Raw genomic sequence first — 21745 nt, forward strand, 5'->3', positions numbered from 1 at the left:
GTTATTACACCTTTACGACTACTACAAAATTCAGCTGCTGGAGTCCTGACGAAGACCAGAAGGCGGGCCCACACTACATCAGTTTTTAAATCTCTGCATTGGTTCCCCATATGCCTCAGAATCAATTGCATGGTTCTTCTTTTGGTTTATTAATGTTTTTTATGGTATTGGGCATTCTGATCCTTCAGATTTGCTTTTACCCGACAAACCTTCGCGGATCCTGGGATCCTCCGGGTCTCATCACTTAATTATTTAAAAAGTGGAACCAGAAAGTCAGAGTCAATGATACTCTGTCAGGAATGATACTTCTACATCTCCCCTCTTGTTTATTTTGTACAAAAGTGTCAGAGTACATAAAAGAACAAGACACAAATCTAATATGGTGATGATTCAGTAATTGTTAGTTTGGTAAATGGGTGCCAGCTGGCGGGTGCAAGCTAGTTTGTTTACATGGATGTGTCCTCACAAAACTCAAAGTTAAATCATGAAATGAAACTTTACCCCAGCAAAAACGATGAATATTTATCCGGGAGAGTCTTGAAACCAATTTCCTTGATCCAGCCACACACAAAGAATTAGTAGACTTCTATGATTTTCCAAGATTTAATTTGTTTTGCCGTGTAGTATGGCATCTGGAGCACATAAGTTCGAATTGTATGGGAACTCCACCGACAGACAATCCTTTATCACTCGACTATTTAATTTTTTCTGATAAATTATAGGCCTTATTCTATTGTGTAGTTGTTTTCCTTTTGCAGAACAATCTAGGCCCCTTACGTACTCAGATAGTTTGTGCGCCATCTTGGCGTGGTTGACTACTCCTGGTTTGCACTTCCGGGAAGAAGTGACTTGACGGAATACAAACAATACTCAACCAAATATTTGGATCACTACTCTTTACTTGTACGTCAAAGTAAAGGTACTCTGACTTGACTACGGTTTGTTGCTACTCGACCCACCTCTGGTATTTAATCTGCTTTAAATCAGCAATGATTTTAACCCTCCACACCAGAGATGTTTCCATGACATACTCAAATTAGAAGGATGCCTTCCCTAAGAACGATTGTTTAAGGTAAAAAGAAACAAACAAAAAAACACCGTTGGTGCAACAATCGGAAGAGTCCAAATAAACATCAAGAGTCAATTATCCTAACTTAGGGGGTACATACAAGACCTCATCTCATTGTGTGGGCGTAAGAAAAAAAAAAAAAAGATAACACAATAACACTGTGAAATATAAGGATACCATCATGTTTACATTTGTTGTAATGTTACAATTCATTTTGATTACAGTATTTTAGTGTTCTTTTTTAATATACTTTTAGTTTCTCCACGTAAAAAAAGATTTACCGTAAGTATAGTAGCCGTTTTTGTTTTTACCATGACATGTTTCAACTGCCATGACCGAAAATTGTCTGGCTAGAGGAAACTAGAAATATATGGTTTTCAGATTCATTTAAAACATTTTAAGAGTGATAAGTATTTGAAACTAGCATTTTCACCTGTAGTAAAGCATCTTAAGGGGCCCCTCTATGCTGACAACATTGGCACTTACTGCATATTGTTCTGGCCCTAAATAATGTGTAACGGTAAAATTCCCCCCTCCCTAAAATAGACACGGTAGTGTCTATTTTTATTCTGTCTTATGTGAGTTTCGGAACAATTTGGTGCACCCACTCTGATCTCTAAAATGTGGTACGTGTGTGTGTTTTGGTAGCATCTGTATCCCGAATCATGACATTTTCACACAGAATTTGAAGGAATTAGTAAATAATGAATGAATGAATGAATGAATGAATGGTTTATTTTGAGCAATGCAACAAAACAAAAGAATGACATAAAATACAAAATAAATATATATATACATTATATTTACAGCTACATTGAAAACATTACATGTGACTAATCTTTTGTAGATGTCTAGATTGGCTCAAAAGGGAGTGGGAAGAAGTAAACTTATTAGGTCCCACCCCTATACAATACAATTCAATTCAGTGGTTGCTGCGTAGATGCTATAGATTATCTATATGTAATACATTTAAATTCACACACACTTACATATATACATATGCACACACATATATATATATATATATATATATATATATACATACATACATATACACACAATCACATACATACACACATGCATATACCCAAAACACACACATATCCATCATATATACATACACACACCCCTATATAAATACTACACATATAATAGTATGTATAATATACACTTCTGTCTATACATTATTAACAGTTTTTGGTGCCTATGGGAACAAGCTTTCATTTTGACTGTGATTAGTGGTTAATAGTGGATCTATGGCTGTGGAGCTGCTGCCCCTGAGCAACAGGACCTGAGGCCACTCTTGCTATGTGTCCTATGCTGTGCATTAAAAGAGACGAGGGCAGCCCCCTGCCAGAGGAGTTATCCACGAACAGAAGATCCCCCACTCGCCTGCCCTGTACTCCAGATAGTGTACTTGTTCTGTGTCCTATGCTGTGCATTAAAAGAGACGAGGGGAGCCCCCCTGCCAGAGGAGTTATCCACGAGCAAAAGAGCCCCCACTCGCCTGCCCTGTACTCCAGATAGTGTACCCAAATCCCTTTTCTTGGTTTCCTTTAGAATTGTAGCAGGTCGTACCACTAAGACTAAAGAAGGGGTCAGCCCGCATATACACTTTCAAATAATGGGAATCCGAAAATAAATATTCTAATCTATAATTGATGCTATTGACTTGCTCCAAATGGGATGGAAAAATCGAAAGCAGTGTAATTTGCAGCCATCATTCTAATAAATATAACTTAGAAGAAAAAATATTTTGGCCGGAGTTTGGATGGGGAAAGCGTTAAAAGACAAATGTTATTCAGAAAAGAGGAAGAGAAAGAGTAAAGAAGGTAAGATGTTAGTATTCTATTTTGAGTCCTCTTCTACTGATGTTTTCCTCAAGATGCTTGGAGGAAATGCTGAAGGAGTATGAGGAAAAAGGTTTTGGGGTGTATGGAAGAGCAGGGAAATCCCGAAATGTTGATTATTTTATATTTCGCGTTTGCTCATAATCTTAAGCATATGAGTTTTGAAGTAATCATGGAGGGGGCGACATATCAAGTCTAAAAATAGAAAGGGGGAATTTAAACTAAATAGAGTTTATTATTTACCAATGACCTAAAAACTAATTTATATTATTAAACACGACTGCCAAACTAATGTTTAGCAGCAAAAAACAACTTGTTGGTGAAATTATGGTCATCTGGATACTATTTGATGAGCAACCTGTATCAATTAGAGCACAGGAAGTTTAAGTTCTGGAAAAATGTCAGTGACTCACCAAGCATGAACTTTACCACACAAGACTGATTTAGAGGGTCAAGAACATCATCCCGACTGTCAAGTACAAACACATGCTCTTTTAGGAGTATTGTTGCTATTCTTTGTACTAACATCTTAAAAATAGACTTACAGTTCTCTTACAGGCAAAGAATAAATCCAATTTCAACAAGAATTACTTCAACTGTAGTTTATTTTATTAAAAAGACCAGGGTGCAAATATGAAATTAAAAAAAAATAAAGACAAGCATATCATTTTTAGGCATTTAATACAAACTTAATAATATAAACTATTTCAGTCCCTCTTGACATGTAAGACACTGACTCAAAATACTTTGTTATGCCGTATTTTTTTTTTTATCAAGTATTGCACAATGTAGGTACAAAAATTAATATTCATACGATTACATTTGTTGTCCATAGTATAGCAAAATCTTTAACCTCTTAACAGAAAATACAATTCATCTTTCAGAAATAGCAAATATTCCTACACTTGAGTTTCACCACTAAAGGAATACTCTGTACACAATCTTTAGAATATCTGATGTACTTTTTTTTCTTTTTTTTTTTAAAGATGGATTTATTCAACGATTATCTTTTAAAAAAGAAAAATAAGGAAAAGCTGCTGCAGCCATCACGGATCACTGGAGTAGTAAAAAGATATAAATGCAACACCATGTCATAGAAACAATATATACTCTGGTATCTTACAAACTCTGTACTAAATTAAATTATACCATTAGAAAAAGACCAAGTAACCCCACTTAGTGCCAATTCATTAAAAAAATTAGCCTTGTCTTACTACCTGTAAAATACTGTAAGAGGCCAAAACTTTTTCTTTTTTCTCCAACGTTTTAGTATTTCTTTCAAGTTAGTAAAAAAACAAAAAAACAAAAAACAAATTGTGCTTGGTTGGCAAAAAGAAAACAATGCATGATTAATCGAAGTTTACCAAGCTTGGATGTGTTTGTACAAGCTTTTGATAGAAACAAACTCAAGGAATTCCAGTAAAAAAACAAACAAAAAACACCCTTGGGGACATGCGCTTGATGGACCAGACGCTATCAGGTTCTAGTAAGGGTCTAGAGTGTGCGTTATGTTTTCGTCTCCCAAGCCACTGTCATTCATAAATAAGCATCTTTGTGATGAGTTTAGTTTGCCATGACAGGCTGGAATTGCTGGTTAGAATACTGCATGTTGCTCAGACCGAAGTTGAGGCCGTCCGTGAGTGACTTGTCGTTGAGGCTTCCGTAGGCTGCGAACACGTCAAAGGCATTGTTGTACGGCGCAGGTCCAAGCCCCAGGGAACCTTCGCTGGGGAACACAGCTCTGGGGCTGGTCTGACCCTGGAGGTTGGGGAACACAAACTCCTTGGCGTTGGGGGAGAGAGCGGAGGCCTTCTGCTGCTGCTGCACCAGGCCCAGCCCGTACAGTGAGTGCATGGAGGTGGAAATAGCTTTCTGCTTAAGGAGGGTGTTGACATTCAGACCCAGGTGGCTGACGGGGGACGAGCGAGCCACCTTGTTGCTACTGCCGCCCGGGGCGTTGTTGCTGCGGCCGCCGCTCTTCATCTTGGTGGATCCGAATTTGGTGGCGGCAAAGGTAGCAGTGGTGAAGGTCAGAGGCTGGGTGGAACGTGGCATGAACGAGGGGCTGACGGTGGCCGACTGCTCAAAAGGTGGGGAAGGGGAGCTGGATTCCGAGGAAGGCCCGACGGGCTCCGTGATTGGCATAAAGACTTGTGCCTCGGGATTAAAACTGTTCTTGATCTCTTTGTCCAGTTCTGAGCCATTCTCACCGTTATCATCCACATATAGCACCTTGACCGGTCCCTTCTCTCCGATCTGGTAAGAAACCTCAAACGGATCAATCCACACGCTAAGGTCCTGAGGGAGGTTATTCCGGACATCTTCAATGTCCAGCCCGCTCTCTTTGGCTGCCTTCTCCACCACAGGATCCACTTTCTCCCCTACGTGGATGCATCTGTACCCCGAACCCTTGTATGGCTTATCTGGATACCAGTGGCCTTCATATTTTTTCCTCAGCTGGCTCTCGAGCTCTTCGCCAAAGATATTCACACGTCGTCGGGGGAGTTTGTTGTATAAATAGGAAATAATAAAGTTAAGTGCTACTTGAATTTCAAGCTGCATAGCTGCTTCAGTGACGAGTAGATTCTTCTTTCAGGAGTAGTTATTGCCCCAGGCAAAACTGCAAAAGCCACCAAGGCAGCAGTATTCAGTGAAGATTGGGTTGTCGTGGCTCAAATTGATATCCTTCCTGAAACGGGATAAGGTTTTGGACCCTGAAACGAGAGCAGAAAATGAGTCCGTAATTAATAAGCAGAATCTTGGGCAATCAAGGTATGAAGCAAGTGAGGCAGAACTGAGTGCACTTCTTCACTGCATCCATCAGAGGCATTTTTGGTTTGGCCTTTACTAAATTGAAGAACAAACAGACACACGCAGACCTCGGATACCATAAAATGTGTCAAAGCCACAATAATCTGCTCAACACCACACTGGCATAGAAACAGGTGTGCAGAACATCCAAAAAGAGGCTCTTAACCCTTGATTTCAACCCTACAGACCAACAGAAGACTAATAGAGTGAGAATACCTGGGCTAATTTTTTTTATTTAAAAAAGTAGCACACCAGTAGCATTGTATTACTTTCACACTGTTTACATTTAATGTACTAGCCTGGATTCATGTTGACATGACCAAAAAAAAAAGGTTACCACCTGGAGTTAAAAATACACATATATGTAAGAACATCCTATTGGATCACTGCTGTACGAGTGAGCATGTTTCACCTGGCAACAAATTATTAAACTGCTTAGGACTGCAAAAATTAGTAGACTAAATCGATTAAAAAAGAAGTTAGATTAATATTACACTGCTACAATTAATCGTTGAATGAGTTACCAACAAAAATGTATCAAATAGGGATCGCATTGTGTGCAAAGTACTAAAATATGATGGCATAGTTGCCACACAGCCGCTGCAATAAAGCGCACATGAGAGAGAGGATGCTCTTACCTGAAAAGTTGAGTTGTTTTTCATGGTTTTTTTCATTAAATCACACATTTAAAGTTTCATTTCAATGCCGATGTACATTTATTAAGAAAAAAAAATAAAGGTTTAAACAAGCAAAAAAAAACATTTATTTTAACAGCTTTCCCTATAATATGATTGAATTGAACAAACCACTTGATAGATGACATTGGGAAATAATACATAGCTGCAACCCTAAAACTGCAGTGTGCAGCTTGCCAAAGACAGATTCTATAGTCATGGAAAATCATTCATCAGTTTCAGAAGATGAACATCTTAGAAATTGCCCAGCGCAATATTAATAAGCGGAAAGACAGCGGGGAAATATTTGTGCACTAGTCCATATCACCCATCATCAATACAATAGCATGATTATATTGCAACTCTGGAGAGTAACATTGAAGATAACACAGCAAATGTGTGTCGTAATCAAAGCTAAATTGTGTCTAACGAGATATTATGCTTTTGCGTAGTCCCGGCATTTCCTCAAACACCGTCTTTAACCTTTTAAACAGAAGCTGTTCTTCTGGAATGAGTGCGCAACATGTAATTCTCTTCCGAAACACTCAGGACAGTGTTTTCAAATCGGTGAGACAACTATTTAGCTTGATCGCTTCCTTTGTGACAAGTAAACAATGGCAACTCGAAGACAGGCAATGAGTGTTATTGGAGTTAAAACTAATTTATGTCAGTCACTTTTATTCCACACGTTGACGTGAAATTGACAGAAGCAATTGCAAAAGTGGGCTTTACGTACTGTGAAAAAGTTGAATGTGATCAGGAAATAATGTGCCAAGTCATTACCAGCCTTTATGTCCATTCGTGTTAGACCTTTTGTCTGTCCAGGCAGTGTATTATTTTGTTTATTTTTTATTAGGAGCAGGTGTTCAGGTCTCAAGTTTAACAGGCTCTCTAATTATTTTTTAATCTTAAATTATTGCTATTGGATGAAATTTAAGCAAATGCCTATTCTTAATAATAAATGACAAAAAGATCTACTAGTGAACAGTACGGTTGTTTCTTGGCACTACGCGCTCCCAACTTAGCCGCTTAATTCTATCGCAGATTTTAGTCGAGAATATTATTTGTATTTTTGGACTAAAATAAGCATTTAAATGACCAAATTAAGTAAAACTATCAATACTACACAAACCAGTCAAAGCGCACTTTTCAGTATTGTGGCCCCCTAATGCTTCAGGCCCTATCATTCCGCATTAAAATATTATATTAAAGTAAACATGAATATGTAGGTGTTATTTTATGTGTAAGTGGCTTTCATAAAGTTTAAAAGAAAAAAAAAACACATTAAGGTCATAAACAGGTATTTTAAGCTCGGACCAAGAAAATATTAAGACTCCTTTTTGACACTCGGTCCATTCTGTAGCATGGGAAATGTAATAGTATTCAGTTACTGTTGAGCCCCAAGCTCGAAAATAGCAATCAAAAATGCACAATGAAAAGGGTACAGTATGGAAATCCCAGGTCCAAATCCATGGCAAGTCGTTCTACAGACAAGACTATTTTATCTTTGATCGCCATGAGACGACATCACTGGAGCAAAAGCATTCTGGTGCACTTTGCCGCTTGCAGAGAGGTGGAGCTTTACTGCCCTGTTTGGATTACAGTTGAGTGCATTGCTAACGTAATAGAGATTGTTATTTCGACTGCTTAAGTAGGATGGAATAAAAGCTTATCAGAAAAGAAAAACAGTAGGCAAGACAATTAGAGACATTTTTTATCAAACTTACAAGTCATCAAAACATCTCTCCTAATACCAATCACACACTTGCGGCTTCACTACTATAAGAAAATGCTAAATTATCTTACATTACGATCGTGAATTGTCAGATGTTTTGTAATGTAATCTGTGATATGTCAACTTAAATACATGTTTTCTGACAGATTTAAATTAAGTGTATATTATTTTATAACTTCTTCTGATTGATAGTCTGCAATTACAAAATGTTGATCAGGCTGAATATTACATTTTAAAAATAAATAGAGAAGGTTAAAACATTGTTATGCAGACATATGACTACCATTAACTTATACAACATGTATAGAATTTCAGAAGCATTTATTCAGGTAGAAATACCACAGATTACAGTACCAAACATCTTTGACAGTCAAACCATGATCATAACAATCTACATGTTGTGTTAGTGTGTGAAAATGGTATCTAAAGATTGTGTCTCTCCTCTCCTCTAAATGCAATTGCTACAACGGCAGGAATACAAATTCTGTATTCCTACAAAACACAATCTGGCAAGACACATACGCACTGCATGCTTTCTTTTTTTATTATTGTAATTATTATTTATTTATCTATTTTTTTAATTGGACAATTGCAATTTGATTATTACTTTGACTTCAGTTATTATATTATGGGCCTGTTGAAAAAGGACAGTGGAACTTCAGTTATGGAAAATTTCATGTTACCATGGCAACACGTTTCAAGAAAATCCTTCTTCTGGTCCCATTGAATAGGTACCCCTTGGCTAATTTAATTGGTAATTACCTCTTCTTCGAGCTCAGCCATACTTTCACATAGCTCGGCTGTACTTTCAAATAGCTCGGTGCTTAATATCTCATTTTGTTCACGCACTTGTCAAATGGCCTTCACCATCTGCAGCCAAATAGATGACCTCCCTTGAAATCACCTGGCAGCCCCTCTCCTCCGGTGTTTCTCGGCCTAGTATTTGTACAGCGGCGTAACTATAAGTTCAATGGGCAAACAAGATGGCCATCTCATAAAAAAAATGTAAAAAACATGGTTTTTGATAATTGGTGCTATCAAGCAAGTATGCCAACAGTTAGTGTGTGTTGTGTTAATGTAAGCATGCTAACATTTTGTAAGGTTTTAGGCTAATTGTGTATGTTTATATCCAAAAATCATGAATTTTGATACTTGACGCCATCATCTCTTATATTATTAGCATGCCAGTGTTTTATGCGAGCAGTTCTGCTAATTGTGTCTGTTTACATCTTAAAATACTGTATTCTAATATTTAGCACTATCTTAGAAGTATACCAACTTGTCCAATGTCATGTTAATTTTAGCATGCTAATGTTCATGTTAGCTTATTGGCTAAGCTTGTATGTTTAAACCTAAAAACCTTAGAGTTTGACCCATGACGTCATCTTGAAAATATGCTAACATCCCTTACTATAACATGCCAACGTTTTATGCTTTATTTTTAACTATTTATGTATGTTTAAAACTTAAAATCATAGATTTGGATACTTTTACCATTTTAAAAGTATGCCAGCATCGACCGACCCAGGACCAGAGGTTCAGGGCACAGATAGCAGGCCCATCAGCATTTCTGTGGGAATTTTCTAGTCATTTAAAGTGTTTTTATGTCCTTTTTGTGTTGAGCAGTTTACAAAAGCATAATGTTTTAAAAAAAAGCGGCGGCGGCAATGACCAAGAAGAACGCGGAGTTGGAATATAAATACAACACTTTATGTACATATTTATATACATATTTATTAAATATTTACATATTTATATAATATTTAACTACAAGCTCCATTCACAGACAGAGTCCCATTGCTTTTATGAGCGGTCGAGCGAGTCAAAAGCCGGAAAAAAAAATAAAATAAATAAATAAAAAATATACATATTTTTTTTAATTTGTAGCGGCCTTAATTGTTTTGTGGCGGGCCACCACAAATAAATGAATGTGTGGGAAACCCTGGGTTGGGGTTAGGGCTGGGCGATATATAGCGGGTTTGTCTCCGTGCGATTAAGAAAATTACCAAATCGTAATATTAGAGTATACGTTCGCACGCAGGACTTTTAGCTGCAGGCATTACACTTCAGGCTCTCCTCGCTCTTTACTGTGTCTTCTTACAGACAAGCAGGCCCACATTCTTACATACGTCACAAACTGTCACGTCATATGTCACATACACGCCCTCGCCCAGCAGAGAGCTAGCGGCGTTGCTAACGTTAGCTGCTAACGTAGCCGTACGAGAGAAAGATGGTGTATATCTGGTAACAAATGAAGGAAGACTTGATTCCGAATAAAAACAGCAGGATTTCCATCGTCTGATGGTGGTTCGGCTTCAAGTGGGAATATGTCGAACAGACAACCGTAATTTGTCAAGTGTGGGGGGAAAGCGTTGCTATAAAAAGTAGCATCACTGCTAATATGTAGCATCATTTGTAAAGTCACTTGCTAGAGAATGAAGAGAATTTAATAACCTTAGTAACATACTACATAGTGAAGGACGAATACTATTTGATTTCCTATTTTGCAGCTCATTTTTATTTGACACTTTAAATGTCTCTGACAACCTTGCAATTTATGTTTTGGAAATGACTTGAATGTTTGTGCCATTGCTTAATAACTTTAATAAATACACTTTTGGTCAATTGACTTAGTTGTGATTTCAGTCTCTGCATGAAAGTTTAAAAGTAGCATAAATTAATGCAGTATGAAGAAGAATGTTTTAATGTATACACATAGAATCACCATACTGCTGTGATTATATGCATCAAGTGTTCATTCAAGGCCAAGGCAAAATATCGTATATCGCGATATGGCCTAAAAATATTGCGATATTAAAAAAAGGCAATATCGCCCAGCCCTAGTTGGGGTATTACCACAAGTTACAAAGGAGGTGTTTCTTTTAAACAGAACACCTTATGTTCTGAAATTATCAGAAGTAAATTATATTTAACTTTGGTATAACATAATCAAAATTAACTACAGTGGATTTTTTCCCTCATTTGTCCAAAATCTCCTGAATTACCTTTGAAGTAGAAACAAAAGTACACACACGAAACTCCCAACGCTACAAGTTCGCTCAAACACACAACTTCATTTTTCTTGGCTCTCACCAAACTCTGGCTTCTTCACAGTCCTAACCTGACTCACGCCAGATCCTTGTAGTTTGTTGAGCTCCACACAAGGATCTGGGACTTCTCAATAAGAGATGTATTTCAGAAGGCAGGGACTTGTAAAAAAAAAAAAAAAAAAAATTATACGATTGGATAAACCACTTGTCCGTTATTTTGAATGATGTGATACTTCCACAATTTAGATCCAAATCAACCCGTGACGCTGATGAGAGCCACGCTGGGGTATCCAGCGTCAGACCAGCCGACATATTGGATAAGGACAGAGCGAAAAGTTCTCTGTTCATCTTTTAAATAATTAATATTCGATAGATTTGACCAAACAGTTGCAATAGCAGAATCAATGTCAGCACAAGACTCCTCGCTGGGTGCCCCCATTGTTGTTTGAATCAAACAGTGGCTTCAGCGCCACATCTATGAAATCCAGCCTGGCGATCCTGATTGGTTCATTATTTTTTGCCATCTTGAAGGAGTTTGCATTAACCTTGAGCCCAGATCTTTGTGTGGAGAACAGCGAAATACAAGGATCTGGCGAGAGTCAGGTTGGTCTAACCCCTTTGCAAAGTTGCAAACACACACAGACACCACACTGACCCCTAGTGGAGTACTCTCAGGACTACATTGGAAAATTCAATTTTTTTCCCCACCTGGCTTCATATTGATGTTGTTTTATTGGCCCTGCCCTATGATATGTATATCTATTTGTGTTTATCCATCCATCCATCCATTTTCTGCCGCTTATTCCTGTTCGGGGTCGCGGGGGGCGCTGGCGCCTATCTCAGCTACAATCGGGCAGAAGGCGGGGTACACCCTGGACAAGTCGCCACCTCATCGCAGGGCCAACACTATTTGTGTTTAATCGCGATTTTTTTCAAATTAACAATGATTGCCAAGGGTGTACCATGCCTACCGCCTGAATGCAGCTGGGATAGGCTCCAGCGACCCCGAAAGGGACAAGCGGTAGAAAATGGATGAATATTTTAATCTATTGATACTAACTCCTACTTAATGGGAATTAATTCACTATGGTCAGACCCAGAATAATTAAAGGGGAACATTATCACCAGATTTATGTAAGCGTCAATATATACCTTGATGTTGCAGAAAAAAGACCATATGTTTTTTTAACCGATTTCCGAACTCTAAAAGGGTGAATTTGGCGATTTAAACGCCTTTCAATTGTTCGCTGTCGGAGCAATGACCTTTCAGTTGTGACGTTACGATGGGAAGCAATCCACCATTTTCTCAAACACATTACACACACAATTCAAATGAGCTCTGTTATTTTCCGTTTTTTCGACTGTTTTCCGTACCTTGGAGACATCATGCCCCGTCGGTGTGTTGTCAGAGGTTGTAACAACACGATCAGGGACGGATTCAAGTTGTCTTACGTGAAGTGTGCATCGATTAGCACGGCATGCTAATCGATGCTAACATGGCAGAAATGGCAAGAATGTGTGGATATCCTGCGACACTCAAAGCAGATGCATTTCCAACGATAAAGTCAATGAAATCACAAAGGTTAGTTGTGTTGATGTTATTGACTTATGTGCTAATCAAACATTTTCGGTCACGGCATGACTGCCAGCTAATCGATGCTAACATGCTACTTAGGCTAGCTGTATGTACATTTGCAGCTATATTTGCATCCAGCCTTTCCCTCCAACCACATTTAATGCCAAACAAACACTTACCAATTGACGGATTTAAGTTGCTCCAGTGGTCAAAAGATGCAATCGTTGGTTGGAAGGCAATCGCCGAATAGCTTCAATAGCTGTTCGCTCAAAAGCTTTAGTATCTTCTTCAATTTCGTTTTCGCTATCTGCCTCCACACTCCAACCATCCGTTTCAATACATGCGTAATATGTTGAATTGCTTAAGGCGCTAAAATCCGAGTCTGAATCCCAGCTAATGTCGCTATTCTTGCGGTTCTACCCGCCATGTTTGTTTGTATTGGCATCACTATGTGAGGTCACAGGAAAATGGACGGGTGGATTTTTAGATAGCGAAAATCCGGCACCTTAAAGCCTTTTTTCGGGATATTCCAAGATGGGTAAAATTTTGAAAAAAACTTCGAAAAATAAAATAAGCCACTGGGAACTGATTTTTATTGGTTTTAACCCTTCTGAAATTGTGATAATGTTCCCCTTTAACAGCGATAAACCAGGGGTTTACTGCATAAGTACATGAAGTTGTGATAGAAATTAAAGGATAGTTCCTCCACGTCTTTAAAGACCTACTGAAACCCACTACTATCCACCACGCAGTCTGATAGTTTATAGATCAATTATGAAATATTAACATTGCAACACATGCCAATACGGCCTTTTTAGTTGACTAAATTGCAATTTTAAATTTCCCCGGAGTTTTGTCTTGAAAACGTCGTGTAATGATGACGTGTACGCAAGACGTCACAAGTTTTTAGGAAGTATGAGCGCAGCGCACACACACAGCTAAAAGTCGTCTGCTTTAACGGCATAATTACACAGTATTGTGGACATCTGTGTTGCTGAATCTTTTGCAATTTGTTCAAATAATATTGGAGAAGTCATAGTAGAAAGATGGAGTTTGGAAGCTTTAGCCTTTAGCCACACAAACACACGGTGATTCCCTGTTTAAAATTCCTGGAGGTGAAACTTTACTATGGACCAGAGTGCGGTCAAACCAACATGAATCACGACGGAATGTCAACCAGCAGGTTTCGGTGAGAAAATTGTGGTTAAAAAGTCGCTTCCTACCGGAGATCAGCTGAGCTTGTGCCGTCCATAGCTGCCGTCGACTCCCCTGAGACACTGCGCGTCAACACACCCGTGGAAACACCCTTCCGACTATCAGGTACTATATAAACTCACTAAAACACTAGCAACACAATAGAAAGATAAGGGATTTCCCAAATTATCCTAGTAAATGTGTTTAAAAACATCAGAATCCGTCCCAATGCAATCGCGTTTTTTTTTACTTTTTTTTTTTTTTTTCCTAGTCCGTCGCTATCAATATCCTCAAACACAAAACTTTCATCCGCGCTCAAATTAAATGGGGAAATTGTCGTTTTCTCGGTCCGAATGGCACTTTTTGTTGGAGGCTCCCATTAAAATCAATGTGAATATGTGAGAAGCCCCCACACTTGTGATGTCATCGTCTGCGACTTCCAGTTGAGGCAGGGCTTTTCACTTAACATCGAAAGTTGCGAACTTTATCGTGGATGTTCTCTACTAAATCCTTACAGCAAAAATATGGCAATATCGTGGAATGATCAAGTATGACACAGAATGGACCTGCTATCCCCATTTAAATAAGAAAATGTCATTTCAGTAGGCCTTTAATATGCAACAGTAAGTGGCTCCTTTCAGCTCGACCATATCAACCTGCTATTAATAAACACAAGCCACTGAGTCACATACGTTGTCAGCAGTGTGTTCCTCGGGGGCCTTGTGTGACGGATAAAGACACCAATGGGTGACCTCTGCGGACAGACGGAAAACGTCAATAAACCACACGCCTTTTGAGGACATGTTCGGACCAAACGCCCAAACTTGCACGTCGGGGTGGAGCTTTTATACAGTGTATGCATACGAGGACTACCCAGGCTGTTACATAATCAACATCCAAAGTCCAACCACGACTAAAAAAATTTAAAAATAAATAAAAACTCCGGACAGATTTGGAGGACATTTATACAAAATACATGTACTTTATCGTCATCATCTCTGACGAAATTGCCATGACTAGCATTAGCTGGACAGCTTGCTGTGAGGGGCGTGAAAGCCAAGTAGAGCTAGCTTGGTTTTATCTGGGAATTCTGTTCAAGTGTAGCTTATCATTATTGACTTCGAGGCTACACCGAGTAAAAATAGTTTTTATTAAAAAAAAAAAAAAAAAGGTGCTGACAATGACAACATTAAAAAAAACGTCAACATGAGATAAACTCACGTTCTTCGGGTACTGGCTGTTCCGGCTAGCAATAGCATGATTAGATGTTGCATTCGACAAATAGTACGTGACTAACATTTAATAACAGTGTGTCACCGCCTGAAAACGCACGAAGCCAAAGACACACTTATATCAATTCAAGTTATCAAATATGGGACTGTTTTTGACTTGTACTTACATGGAAAATTACAGCACGTCCTCTTGCAATTGCAGGCTTCCGTTTCAGGTTTTCAAAGTGCTGTTTTTTTTTTTTTCCACATAAGTAAAAAAAAAAAACAATTACGTCGATGGTGTGTCTTTATGATCCAAGCGGTTGTTGTCCTTCTGTGGGGTGGGAGGCTATATTTTTGCAAGATTCCAATCCGAAATGACCGCTCAGGTGACTTCCCACAGCCTGAGAGTTTGTAGCACTATGTCCTTTAAAAAGTGATGGCGACTTGTTTATATGGTATCCCTCCGCCACGGGCACGGTGGAGAAGGCGATGAGGCTGCTAGAGGTCGACACCCACCAGAGCGACTCTATTGGCTGAACGTCACACGTCACCAACACCCACCAAATCTAAGCTCTTTGATTGGAGGATTTTGTGCTCAATCAACCGTGGGGCTCTATTTACGGCAGTGCTGTGCCTCTCGTGTGCTATGAACTATTTTTTTGCTTTCAATTATTCAAAAGCGGCTTTAACGTGATCAAAGCGACGCAAATTAATAATGATAATTAATGCAATTATTTAATGTAATAGTTCATGTCCAAAATCACCCATATTCCATTAATAATTTAATGTAACACCAAGCCCTTTTAGAATAAGAGCTGCCAGGTTGAAGTCTATTTACTGTCTTGTTTCATGACAGATTCTCCACTTTAAAGGGGAACATTATCACAATTTCAGAAGGGTTAAAACCAATAAAAATCCTTTCCCAGTTCCTTATTTTATTTTTCAAAGTTTTTTTCCAAATTTTACCCATCGTGGAATATCCCGAAAAAAGGCTTTAAAGTGCCTGATTTTCGCTCTCTGTGAAGCCACCGTCCATTTCCGTGTAACGTCATCCAGTGATATACATGCTATCCAGGCGGATAGCACAGCAAGATATAGCAACATTAGCTCGGATTCAGACTCGGATTTCAGCGGCTTAAGCGATTCAACAGATTACGCATGTATTGAAACGAATGGTTGCTGTATGGAGGCAGATAGCGAAATCGAAATTGAAGAAAAAACTGAAGCTATTGAGCGAATAGCTATTGACGCTATTCGGCCATGTGCAGACCAAACGACCGAGACACTGGAGCAACTTAAATCTGTCGATTGGTAAGTGTTTGTTTGGCATTAAATGTGGTTGGAGGGAAACGCTGGATGCAAATAAAGCTACAAATGTACATACAGCTAGCCTAAATAGCATGTTAGCATCGATTAGCTGGCAGTCATGCCGTGACCAAATATGTCTGATTAGCAAATAAGTCAATAACAAACAAAACTCACCTTTGTGAGTTCGTTGACTTTATTGTTGGAAATGCATCTGCAGGATATCCATACATCTCTGTGCCATGTCTGCCTTAGCATTGCCGGTAAAATGTGCAGACCAAACGATTGGGACTTTCGCATCTTGTGACACTGGAGCAACTTTAATCCGTCGATTGGTAAGCGTTTGTTTGGCATTAAATGTGGATAGAGAGAAAGGCTGGATGCAAATATAGCTACAAATGTACATCCAACTATCCTAAATAGCATGTTAGCATCGATTAGCATGCCATGCTAATGGATGCACATTCTACGTAAATCAACTTGAATCCGTCCCTGATCGTGTTGTTTGTTACACCCTTCCGAAAACACACCGGCGAGGCATGATGTCTCCAAGGTATTGAAAACAGTCGAAAAAACGGAAAATAACAGAGCTGATTTGACTCGATGTTTATAATGTGTTCCAGAAAATGGCGGTTAACTACCTAGGTGACGTCACGTTGTGACGTCATCGCTCCGAGAGCAAATAATAGAAAGGCGTTTAATTCGCCAAAATTCACCCATTTTGAGTTCGGAAATCGGTTAAAAAAATATATGGTCTTTTTCCTGCAACATCAAGGTATAAATTGACGCTTTCATAGGTATGGTGATAATGTTCCCCTTTAACACCATTTGCTGGAGCAACACACACCTGTCTCTAGTTGTGTTCCCTGCTTCACTGCAAATACATTTTGATGATCCAAGACCCAGCTGTCTGCACAAATAAACAGACAACAGTCTCTTGCTACCTGTCATTGAAGTAATCTTTATCAAAAGGCTTTTGAGCAGGGGAAATAATTGCACACTGATTCCTGGCAGTGTTGTGGCACCTGCATGCAGGCTACTTGTTCCCAGCAGCTCAGCAGTGCAGGGATTAAGTTCTCCTCTGTCAGGCCGGGCTAGCTAGGGTGCTTGATGCCACAGCCTGTTCTTACCTAACATGGGCTCTTGCACTCTGCGTTTGCACAATAAACGCAATGCCACATGAATTGTACAGGCTGGGGGTAGGCAGCACGGTGAGAGACTAGCCAGATCTTTGGAGGCGAAGAAGCGTGCTGGATAAGCTTATAAATAAAATTTTGTCTCTATTCATTAACATTATCCAAAACAAACTCAAATACATGGAATATACATACTTTTTTTTAGAGCAAGGAACAACTGTTGATTATTCTGCTTGCAATATCTAATAGGACCTCCTGGAAGGACTGTACATTATGCATGGTTTATGTTTAGCTCGGTGCTATACTCCTAAGCAGTCAGGTCCAAAAGTAGCTGCAGGGCTGCAGGATGCTGCAGGCACAGCGGATAGTTCTTCCTCCAGATTGAGCACCAGCGGGGGTGAGAGATGAGTCCCCCCAGCCCTGCCACCACAAATGTGCACTAATGTGATGGATGATATGAACACACGCTAAACATATCATTAGGTCCTCGCAGAAACACCTAGGCCGTCTTTATACCTCAAGATAGATAGATAGATAGATAGATAGATAGATAGATAGATAGATAGATAGATAGATAGATAGATAGATAGATAGATAGATAGATAGATAGATAGATAGATAGATAGATAGATAGATAGATAGATAGATAGATGGATGGATAGAAAGAAAGAAAGATGGATAGACCCAAGGACTGGTTATTTCTATCATTGTTACAGTCGAACTTTAAAGGTAGTATGCAAACCTGTTCCAAGACACTGTTTAACTGACCCCCAATGCGTTCTTATACAAAAGTAAATGCCCCCAATGGGGAAAAAAAACTATTAAGAGTCATAATATTGCCTCCCTTAAACCATTAACTGTATGCATTCTTCAATGTCATTCAAGTGTGAGAAGAAGTAGAGCTCTGTGTAAGGACTTTGAATGTATAAACAAAATACAATACAACGAGGTCCCAATACAAGATGTTCTCTTCCGATAAGATATAACGATTTTTGAGCTTTGAGCTTTGATCCTATACAATATCAGCATGAATCATACTTACTGATAGCATGTTGTGGTGTGGAGGCAGTTAGTTGAATGGTGCGGACACGTATGTTACTGGACACTTTCTATGCAGTACTGCTATGGAGAATTTGTATCTGTAAGTAATACTCAACTGTAATTATTTGATACTTGTTTATATTGACTAATGTCATTTTAGACTTCAATATCTTTCAATGAAGGGGCACTTGTTACATATGTCTAGCTTGTGTGCTATTTTGTGTGTAGCAGCTGACTCCCTTTTGTAATTGACTTCACCAAAAAATGACCAAACTTGTGTGCTTGCTGGAATAACTTTAGCTGTTAACTGGCTGTCCAGCTTTGCACAAGTAAACGTGCTTCAGGACTGCTCATGTATCTGAGATTTTACACGCAAACCGATATAATCCAAAACACTACTTTTTTTTTGTTGCTAATATCGGACTGATATCCGATGTCAGTAGCACATCAGGACATTAGCAGATTAGTGAGGTTTAAAGAGGACCTATAATGATTTCAATCTACATTCCTAAAGGTCTAGTTAAAATGTTATTGATATGCTTTGGTGTAAAGTTTGCTCTACAGTCACTTTTATAAAACATTTTTTGATATTCGTTTATAGAGGCGTACCTAGATTGCAAATAAAACCACGTTCACCATCTCCAAAGTTTCCGAATTTATCTTTTGAAAATAAACACTGTTAACTTACATATCCTGAAGACATCTCTGATGTTTCTTTCGAGACATGGTCGAATCTAAAGGCCTACTGAAACCCACTACTACCGACCATGCAGTCTGATAGTTTATACATCAATGATGAAATATTAACATTGCAACACATGCCAATACGGCCGGTTTAGTTGACTAAATTGCAATTTTAAATTTCCCGCGGAGTTTCCTGTTGAAAACGTCGCGGAATGATGACGCGTGCGCGTGACGTCACGTACTGTCAAAAAATATTAGCTCAGCACCAGTTACAGCTAAAAGTCGTCTCTTTTCATTGCATAATTACACAGTAATTTGGACATCTGTGTTGCTGAATCTTTTGCAATTTGTTCAATTAATAATGGAGACTATAAGGAAAAATGCTGTTGGTGGAAAGCGGTGTATTGCAGCTGTCTTTAGCACCAAGACACAGACGGTGTTTCTTTGTTTTTAACACAGAGCGGTCAAGCGAACATGTTTTTCTAAGTCAACCAGCATGTTTTTGGATGTGAAAATTGGGATATATATCTTACCGGAGACATCATTGGATTATTCATCCTCCTGCAGTAGCTGTTTGAAAGGCAGCTGTGAGCTTGGCTCCTCGGCTTCTCTCTGAGACACTGCGTGTTCACCGCAGCCATCCGACCTCGAGGTATATCTTTACAATCTCACTAAAACACTATTAAAACAATAAGCAGATAAGGGATCTTCCAGAATTATCTCAGTAAATGTGTCTAATTACATCTGAAACGCTCACACTGCCGCCGCCCGGAGCCGTCGCTTTTTATTTTATTTTATTTTATTTTTTTTCTAGTCCTTCGCTGTCAATATCATCATCCACAAATCTTTCATCCTCGCTCAAATTAATGGGGAAATTGTCGTTTTTCCGGTCCGAATAGCTCTTGCTGCTGGAGGCTCCCATTAAAAACAATGTGAGGACGTGAGGAGCCCTCACCCCTGTGACGTCATCGTCTGCGACTTCCGGTAAAGGCGAGGCTTTTTTATCAGCACCAAAAGTTGCGAACTTTATCGTCGATGTTCTCTACTAAATCCTTTCAGCAAAAATATGGCAATATCGCGAATTGATCAAGTATGACACATAGAATGGACCTGCTATCCCCGTTTCAATAAGAAAATCTCATTTCAGTAGGCCTTTAAACTTCATATTCATGATGTAGGTCATACCATTAGGTACACCTGCACACGCGCCATTCGGTTCAGACTGCATGTCACACATTGGTGTTATTAGGCGCATGCCAAGATTGGATGAAAGTAATAGTCTTTGTTTTTTTGTTTCTTCACAGAGATGAGGAGCTCCTCCCTTCCTGAGTGCCTTACCTAATGTCTAAATAAGAACATCTACCTCACTGTAATGTCACAACGCAGCAATAATCTGCGAACAGAAACACCTACAACTGGCTGCACGCTCACGCCAAAATGCATAAGCCTTATGAGTTGTCTCTCTGCATTGTTTAACACGAGTATACCACATGGTAATAACATTAGAGTCAGAAAAGACACAATTTATCATACAGTGGGGCAAAAAAGTATTTAGTCAGCCACCGATTGTGCAAGTTCTCCCACTTAAAGTGATGACAGAAGTCTGTAATTTTCATCTTAGGTGCACTTCAACTGTGAGAGACAGAATGTGAAAAAAAATCCAGGAATTCACACTGTAGGAATTTTAAATTCTTTCCTTAACACGGATCAATCGTCCTGTCCCCTTAGTAGAAAAACAGCCCCAAAGCATGATATTTCCACCCCAATGCTTCACAGTAGGTGTGGTGTTCTTGGTATGCAACTCAGTATTATTCTTCCTCCAAACACGACGAGTTGAGTTTATACCAAAAAGTTCTATTTTGGTTTCACCTGACCACATGAAATTCTCCCAATCCTCTGCTGTATCATCCATGTATCCAGTTTGGTATAAACTCAACTCGTCGTGTTTGGAGGAAGAAGAATACTGAGTTGCATCCCAAGAACACCATACCTACTCTGAACCATGGGGGTGGAAACATCATGCTTTGGGGCTCTTTTTCTGCTAAGCGGACAGGACGATTGATCCGTGTTAAGGAAAGAATGAATGGGGCCATGTATCGTGAGATTTTGAGCCAAAACCTCCTTCCATCAGTGAGAGCTTTGAATGGTTGACCAAATACTTTTTTTCACATTCTGTCGCTCACAGTTGAAGTCTACCTATGATGAAAATTACAGACCTCTGTCATCATTTTAAGTGGGAGAACTTGCACAATCGGTGGCTGACTAAATACTTTTTTGCCCCCACTGTATGTCCCCTTTGAGGAAAAGGAAAGGGAGACATTTGACTTTCTGCATTGATTTTAAACTGTCATAAGTGTAAAAAGAAGTTAAACATGTAAAAACAATCTATCGTCACATTAAACATGG

The 21745-nt window shown here is 39.0% G+C and overlaps 1 protein-coding gene across 1 annotated transcript; it reads right to left on the reverse strand.

Annotated features, from left to right (window-relative positions):
• Positions 1–3506: 3506 nt before the first annotated feature.
• On the reverse strand, positions 3507–15617 carry LOC133557884 (protein Tob1-like). Its single transcript, XM_061908789.1, has 2 exons — positions 15359–15617; positions 3507–5633 (listed from the first exon to the last, which is right to left on the reverse strand). The coding sequence occupies exon 2, from the start codon at positions 5479–5481 to the stop codon at positions 4483–4485; it is 999 nt and encodes a 332-aa protein (XP_061764773.1). The 5' UTR covers positions 5482–5633; positions 15359–15617; the 3' UTR covers positions 3507–4482.
• Positions 15618–21745: the final 6128 nt, after the last annotated feature.

This window comes from Nerophis ophidion, linkage group LG08 (assembly GCF_033978795.1).
Source record: "Nerophis ophidion isolate RoL-2023_Sa linkage group LG08, RoL_Noph_v1.0, whole genome shotgun sequence".
Taxonomy (NCBI): domain Eukaryota; kingdom Metazoa; phylum Chordata; class Actinopteri; order Syngnathiformes; family Syngnathidae; genus Nerophis; species Nerophis ophidion.